Source organism: Camelina sativa, chromosome 13, assembly GCF_030686135.1.
Source record: "Camelina sativa cultivar CO46 ecotype springtype chromosome 13, ASM3068613v1".
Lineage (NCBI taxonomy): Eukaryota > Viridiplantae > Streptophyta > Magnoliopsida > Brassicales > Brassicaceae > Camelina > Camelina sativa.
The window spans coordinates 25,257,333-25,265,021 of NC_141892.1; the positions used below are offsets into that span (position 1 = coordinate 25,257,333).

The 7,689-nt window shown below is 34.8% G+C and overlaps 1 protein-coding gene across 1 annotated transcript; it reads left to right on the forward strand.

Annotated features, from left to right (window-relative positions):
• The first annotated feature begins 6,682 nt into the window (after window positions 1–6,682).
• Window positions 6,683–7,689, forward strand: LOC104737541 (protein SENESCENCE-ASSOCIATED GENE 21, mitochondrial). Its single transcript, XM_010457741.3, has 2 exons — window positions 6,683–7,143; window positions 7,252–7,689. The coding sequence occupies exons 1-2, from the start codon at window positions 7,070–7,072 to the stop codon at window positions 7,460–7,462; spliced, it is 285 nt and encodes a 94-aa protein (XP_010456043.1). The 5' UTR covers window positions 6,683–7,069; the 3' UTR covers window positions 7,463–7,689.

Sequence of the window (7,689 nt, forward strand, 5' to 3'; positions counted from 1 at the left end):
TACCATAATAATTTACAATTACAAAGAAAAATATTTTTAAGAACCTCAAATTTAACAACCTTCAATGGACCTATGAAATATTAAACTTTCTTAAAAAGTTCTTAATTTCACTTTTTTCAAAATTAAAAATAAAATTTGTTTAAATACTTTCATTACATTTTTTGATGGAGATACTCTTAGAGTTCAGTTATTTTATATAAATTGGGTAGTTGATAACGATTATTTTAATGTTTATATATACATATAATTATAGTAGTTTCGTATTCAAAATTCACATGACAAGTAACTTTCGGGTAAGCCATGTAAAAGAGAAGAGTTTGAGATTTTGACCAAATAAAACAAAAAGGTAGAGATAAGAGAACAAGAACATGCAAAAGCCAAAAAAGACATCACGAATGTTTTCCTGGTGGTGTATAGATGGACCGAAACCAAACGACATGTTCTCAGTTCATATACCAACCGCCTAACATTACAGCCTGTCCTTACCCCCCAAAGCATTAAATTACTTTTTGCTCATAGTAGTATCTTTTTGGCATTCCAACACTAGGGTTATGATAATATGTATAAAACTAGAAGATATTGAATAGAACAGCGCACAGGAAAAACAAAATGAAACTAAAAGCTAAGAGATATTTAAATCAAATGATTGTAACTTATCCAAAAAAAATAGTATGTGTTATTAGTATATTTGCATTAAAAGTGTTAATATATAGAAAAATTAGTTAAGAAAATAAGAATATTAAAAAATTGTCAATAATAAGAAACAATTTAATCATCTCACAAACAAAATATTATACAGTATATTTTTAAAAAATTGTGTCTTATGATCGGTCATCTAGGTTTTTGTAACTAAGAAATTCCGAACCAATTATCCAAATTAATCTCCAAAACATGTAAATTAAAGATTGGATATTGTTATCGTAGTCGTCTTTTATAAGGATCAACTATTATTAAATTACCACAGTAGAATGATTGGAACCAGTTGGTTCTTCACCCCAATATAAATCTTCAAACCATTAATTATGCTACCATAGATTGATTAATTTAGTTAGCTGTGATCATTTTGTGATCTATATGTATACGTAATTCATACTATATACTTTGGGTTTCTAATTTTCTACGTATTTATTGATAGTAACATCATAAAGTCATAGCTAGCATCTCGAGAAATGCAACAGGAAAGAAAGAGGAACCATGCAAGATGCGAAACCATTACCAAGGAAAAAAAAAACAAGATGCGCTCGTGTGTCGTGATGCCAAGAAGCTGGGGGCGAAACCAGGAATCAAAGAACCCTTTCACGATGCAAGTGGTCGTCGAGAGAACCAATCAAGAGAACCTCCACCGCCTGCCATACACGTAATTTACTACTGGGAAAAATATAAAAAAAATCATGAACTTACAAATTTGGGATGAAAAAATCAGGAACTTTCAAAGTGTCATTTAAATCCCAAAGTTTTCTGCTAAGTTTTGTTGACTAAGCCATTTAAGGCGTAATGTTAAATTTCCGTTAACACTAAAACGGTAGTTAAGACAAAAGGTGACACATGGGATTCGAACCCATTATTTCGAAGACGAAAAGATTAAACCGTAGCCAACCAAGCTACATTGATTAATTGAAAGATTGAGAAACGCATTGTATTATATTGTTAACCCAAAATCTTTAAATTAAGGCACTAAACTTTCTTAGGTTTACAGTAAACCGTTTACTGGTCCGGTTAGCAATTAAAAGTTCTGCAACTTTGAATCTTCCACCGACAATCGAGCCTTGCTCCAGCGGAGAAGATGATGGTATGATTTACCGGAGAAGCTGTGAATCTCGTCGGAAACCTCAATTGATTTCGAAATTGAAACTTAAAAGTCAAATTCTCTGAAAATAAAAAGAAATCTGATTGGGGCAATTCACGTTTATAGAGAGATATGGAGATGAACAAAAAAAGAAAGAGAGAGAATTGGGTTTAAGAGAGATAGAAGGATCAGCTTTTGCTTGAGTTTACAGAGGAAGCGAAGAAAAGTGAACAACAGGCGGTGGTGAAGAGCGTAGCCAAGAGACTTGTGTTTGTTTAAGTTTCAAGATATTTACCGTAGCTCAACGGTTGAGTGATCGATATGGTTCTTTAAGGTAAACGGTTCGACTTATGGGGTTTACATTTTTTATTGCTAATTTGTAAACGACGTCGTTTCTGTCAAACAGAGATTGTTGACAGAAAGTCAGAAACTTAACCCCGTTACTGTTTTCTTAACGGAAATTTAATGTTATGCTTTAAATGGCCAAATCGACAAAACTTTGCTATTTTTTAAAAAAGTCAACAAAAACTTTGGAATTTAAATGATATTTGAAAGTTGGTGATTTGTTCATCCAAAATTTGAAAGTTCAGAATTTTTTGACATTTTTCACAATTTATTACTACGTATGGTAATAATATAATACTATAGAATAGTACATACTATTTTTTTATGCTTATACACTCAACGTTATTTTAATAATATATACTTCAAAGTAGCAACTTTAACCAATGGTATCTTGACATTCTAAACACAATTCATAATTTTATTCGAATCTCACTTTGCCTAATTTACACGTCTACATGTCGATTAGCCTCAATCATTAAACCGTTCGTATAATTACAAGAGTAAAAAATACCTAAGCATACGAATATAATCGTTTTCTGTTTTTCTTAAATATAGTTTTACAATTTCCAAGTGAAATCAGATTCTTTGTTCGGCATATAAAAACTTTAATACATACTTTGACACACATAAAAAAAAAAAGATAATAATCATGAAATACTTTGACTAAAAAAAAATCTAAAAATTTACATTTTCTAAAAAAAGAAATACTAGTTTTACATAAATACTCTTTCTAGAATCAATATTTTCTCGTAGAAATATTGTTTAAGTAAAAATAGTATTTCGAAACAGGCTAAAACCGAGAAAATATTATTTCTAAGCAGTAAACAGCTTTGTTACTGTTTCTAGGGTCAAAATGTGTGACAATCCAATGCATTTGACTAACTGTATGAGTTTGGGATGAATTTGGAGTGTTTAGACAACACTTAAACCCGTTTTATCCCAAAACAGGCTTAAACCGAGAAAACAAGCTAAAACCAAGAGAAAACATTGATTCGAAGCAATAAACAGCTATGTTACTCTTTCTAGAGTCAAAATATGTAAGAAATACTATTTTTACATAAATACTATGTTAAAGTTCCTTAGTCACACATTTTTTTTTGGTCGGCTAATACCGTAGTCACACAATTAATTCAAGGCTAGTGATGTTTAAACGGGCAGGATGCCCACGGGTTTAAACGGTCCGTTTTAAATATTTAAGCCCATGACCCGTTTAATAACACTACAAAAAAAACATTTAAACGGGTGTACCCTTTTAGACCCGCGGGCGTAACGGATATGCCCGAAATTAAACGGGTAGCCCGTTTATTTCTCAAAAATTAGCGAAGTTGAAACCTAGAAGTTTATTCCTCTGTGTCACTTCGTCTCTCTCTTCCGAGCTCCGGCGGATCCAAACCCATTCCAACATAACTCTAGCCGCCAATTCTTCTCCACAGTTCCATGGTGAGTTCTATGATTTGCTCTGCTTCCACACATTAAAGTTTGTTCCTTTTGCTCTCTCCGATGGAGTTTGGTTTGTACCCATCAGATTTTTGTCATTTTGGTAACCATTTGGTTCTGTTTCATTGCTCTTTTAGTATTCTTAGTCTGCTTTTGATTAGTTTGTTTTCGACTTATGGGTATATCCATATATATAGTTTGTTTAATAGTTTGGTAGATCATTTTGGGGTGTAGATTCACTCATGTCTCTATTTGTGTTTGTTTGCTCACTTGCTGATTTGGATTACGTTTTGTTACGTTTTGTGAAAATCTCTTTGAAAATGTTTAATGGTCGAATGTGATACGGCTCTATCATGCTCACTGTTCTACCGTTTCTTTTGCGGAATGGATTTAGAAACTGAACATTTGGTAGCAAGGCTTAATGCTCAAAGTGAATATATGGATATGAATGAGGAAGATTGTGATATAGATGTAGAAATTGATGGGAATGAGGAGGAAGAGACAAAAATGCATGGAACAGATCTAAGTGAAACTCAATCAACAACTCAAGCAACTCAAAATGCTCCACGGAAGAGAAAGTTAACTTCAAAGGTGTGGAAAGATATTATGTCAGTTGGGATTGAAGATGATGGCAAAGAAAGAGGCAAATGCATCCACTGTGGAACCAAGTTGGTGATCAATACTAAAACACATGGGACTAAGAGCTTGCTTCGTCATTTGGAGAAGTGTCCAAAGAAACCAAAGAATGAAGATAGGCCTCCATATGATCATCAGATTAACCGTGAGATGACAAGTGAGATCATAATTTACCATGATTTGCCATTGCGCTATCCTGAGTATGAGAAAGTTAGAGCAAGAGACAAGTATCTCAATTCCGATTGTCAACCAATTTGTAGACAAACTGCTGCAGCCGATGTGTATAGGAAGTATGAGATGGAAAAGGTCAAGCTGAAAGAAGTACTTGCAAACCAACTTGGGCGTGTATGTTTCACTTTAGAGTTATGGACAGCTCAAGGTACAGTTATAAGTTATGTTTGTTTGACTGGGCACTACATTGATGAAAACTGGCACTTGAATAGCAAGATTTTGGCTTTCTGTGAACTTAAATCTCCTCACACTGGTGAAGAAATCTCTAACAAGATTCTGGAATGTATGAAAGAATGGGGATTGGAGAAAAAGGTATTTTCTGTTACCTTAGATAATGCAACAAACAACAACAATATGCTGAACATTCTCAAGGGTCAACTTCAGATGATTAGTGGTAGTAGTTTATTATGTGATGGGAAATTTATGCATGTTAGATGTTGTGCCCATATTCTGAATCTGATAGTGAAGAAAGGTTTAGATCTAACGAAAGATGTTCTGCACAACATCATAGAGAATGTGATATATGTTAAAGCATCTCCAAAGAGGAAAGACGCTTTTGCTGCATGTGTTGAACGAGTAAAGATTAAGAGTGGAGCAGGGTTATCACTTGATGTTCCTACCAGATGGAACTCCACATATGAGATGCTTGTAAGAACTTTGAAGTTTAAGGAAGCATTTGTCAGCTTGAAGTGGTTTGACAGCAATTACAAGACTTTTCCTTATGATGATGAATGGAATCGTGGAGAGAAAATCTGTGAGTTGTTGAAGCCGTTTAGTGATATCACCACACACTTTTCAGGTTCTAAGTATCCTACTTCTAATGTCTGTTTTACACAAGTGTGGAGAATTGAATTGTTGCTGAGGAAATTTGCATCTTGTGATGATGAAGATGTGGCAAAACTGGCTCAGGATATGCAGATTATGTTTACCAAGTATTGGGAGGATTATAGTCTTATTTTGGCAATGGGAGCTGTTTTAGACCCAAGAATGAAACTACAAATGCTTGAAGTAGCTTATGAAAGAGTTGATCCAACTACTTCTGCATCGAAAATCAAAAAGCTTAAAGACAATTTGGAGATGCTCTATGAAGATTATAAGGCTAAGTCTAGGACATGTTCTTCAAGTGTTTGTGTAACTCCAAATCCGCATGATTGGATCAATGAATCTCCACTTGATGACGATTATGACAATGTAAGAATGTTGCTTTTGTTGTTTATGTTGCTTGTGTTGCTTATGTTGCTTGTGTTGCTTCTTTTCTGTAAGATCTTTTTGAGCTTGAAAAAAGCATCGGAGTTGGAGTAGGCAAGACAAAGACACATCTGGATATCTATTTAGAAGAGCCAAGATTGGAGAGAAAGTCTTTTCCAAAATTGGATGTTTTGTCCTTTTGGAAGGACAACCAGCATCGACTTGGGGAATTAGCCTCTATGGCTTGTGAAATACTAAGCATTCCCATCACCACGGTAGCATCTGAATCAGCCTTTAGTATTGGATCTCGGGTCATAACTCCTTACAGAAACCGTTTGCTTCCAAAGAATGTTCAAGCTTTGCTCTGTACCCGTAATTGGTTACGTGGTTTTGCAGATTATAAAGGTAACTAAACGAGTAAACTCTTAACTTTTACATAAAACTATTTTCCTTAATAAGTGACTTTAATTCACATCTTTAACAGGTAACATAGAGACCAACGATGACATTGGCACAACAGAATGTTCAAGATCAAAATGTTCAAGATCAGATGGGTTTTGATGAGTATGGATCTTAAGATTTGGTGTGTGCTTAAGATGTTTCTGAATCGTGATTCTGAGTATTGGGTTTTAGGTAAGTAAGTATTTGAAGATGATGCTAACTCGAGATTCTCAGTATTCTTTTCAAATTAGTAGCTTTATGAGGTGGAATGAGGAAGTACCACTTTATAATTCCAATTGATTCTAGAGTGTAATATGCCTTTAGAAGATGATGTTATTGTATTTTGATTAAACAGTTGTTGTTCTATGTGATAGGACTTTTGCTACTATGCCAATACAATCTTCTTCTCTATCCTAAGAATGAAAATCTTTTCATGGTGAGGGTATAAACGGGTCTAAACGGGCCAAATAAATGGGTAGGGTATAAACGGGTACAGAATCTAAATAGACAGGGTATAAGCGAATTCAAAACGGGCATAGCTTAAATGGGCAGGGTCTAAATGGGCAGGGTAGTCCCATTTTAACATCACTATTCAAGGCTTATATTTAAAACAAAAAAGTCTAATTTTGACTTAAGGAAAAACAAAAAAAAGAAGCAAAACACTAATTATGGGTCAACAAAGGACTCAAAGGCCAGAATTGACGCAGTCGTTTATGGTAAACTGAGAAGACAACAATTTCGGAGTCACTGCCCTCTCTTACTGCTATATAAACCTTCCTCTCCTCTTCCTCTCTTCTCATCTCTTCAAGCCATTCTATCAAACCTTGAGAGAGAGAGAGAGAACACAGACGAAACCAAAGTTTCTTCATTCTCGCTGCCTCGGATAAAATAAATCTCTTCTTCTGCGGCGGCGACAAAAAGAAGCAAAAAAAAAAAAAGTTTCGATCTTTATATTGTCTGTTTTTTTTCCTCTCTTTCAAGAAACCATATTACTTACTACAAGAAATGGCTCGTTCTCTATCTAACGTTAAGATCGTATCTGCTTTCGTCACTCACGAACTCTCCAATGCTATCTTCCGGTAAGCTTCTCTACGTTCTGTTTTTTGGTAGTTATGCTCTGTTTTGTTTTGTTTTGTAGTTATGCTCTGTTTTTCTAAACGGTGTCGTTTCTTTTTTGGTTTAAACAGACGTGGTTATGCGGCAGCGGCGGTGCAAGGGGGCGGTGGAAGAAGCGGAGCTGTTGCTTCGGCTGTGATGAAGAAGAAGGGAGTGGAGGAATCGACCAAGAAGATTTCTTGGGTTCCTGATCCCAAAACCGGTTATTACAGACCCGAAACCGGTTCCAACGAGATTGACCCGGCTGAGCTTAGAGCAGCTCTCTTGAACAACAAGCAGTGATTTTTAATTAATTTTGATTAATTATTATTACATGTTAATTTTTCAAGGGGAGGAGATTAGGGGAAGTGGGTAATGATCTGGTGCAGTGAACCTTATTTTTCATCTGCTAAGTTCGATTCTGTAATAAATTAATTTGAGAGAACCCATTTTGGTTTCCTCTACTTGTAACAAAAGAATTGATTGATGTATGATGGTTGTATCTCATATAATATAGTTTTTCTAAATCA

Coding starts and splice junctions, on each gene's coding strand:
- LOC104737541 (XM_010457741.3), top strand. CDS start 7,070: ATGGCTCGTTCTCTATCTAACGTTAAGATCGTATCTGCTTTCGTCACT. Junction 7,144..7,251: donor CTCTCCAATGCTATCTTCCG/GTAAGCTTCTCT, acceptor TGGTTTAAACAG/ACGTGGTTATGCGGCAGCGG.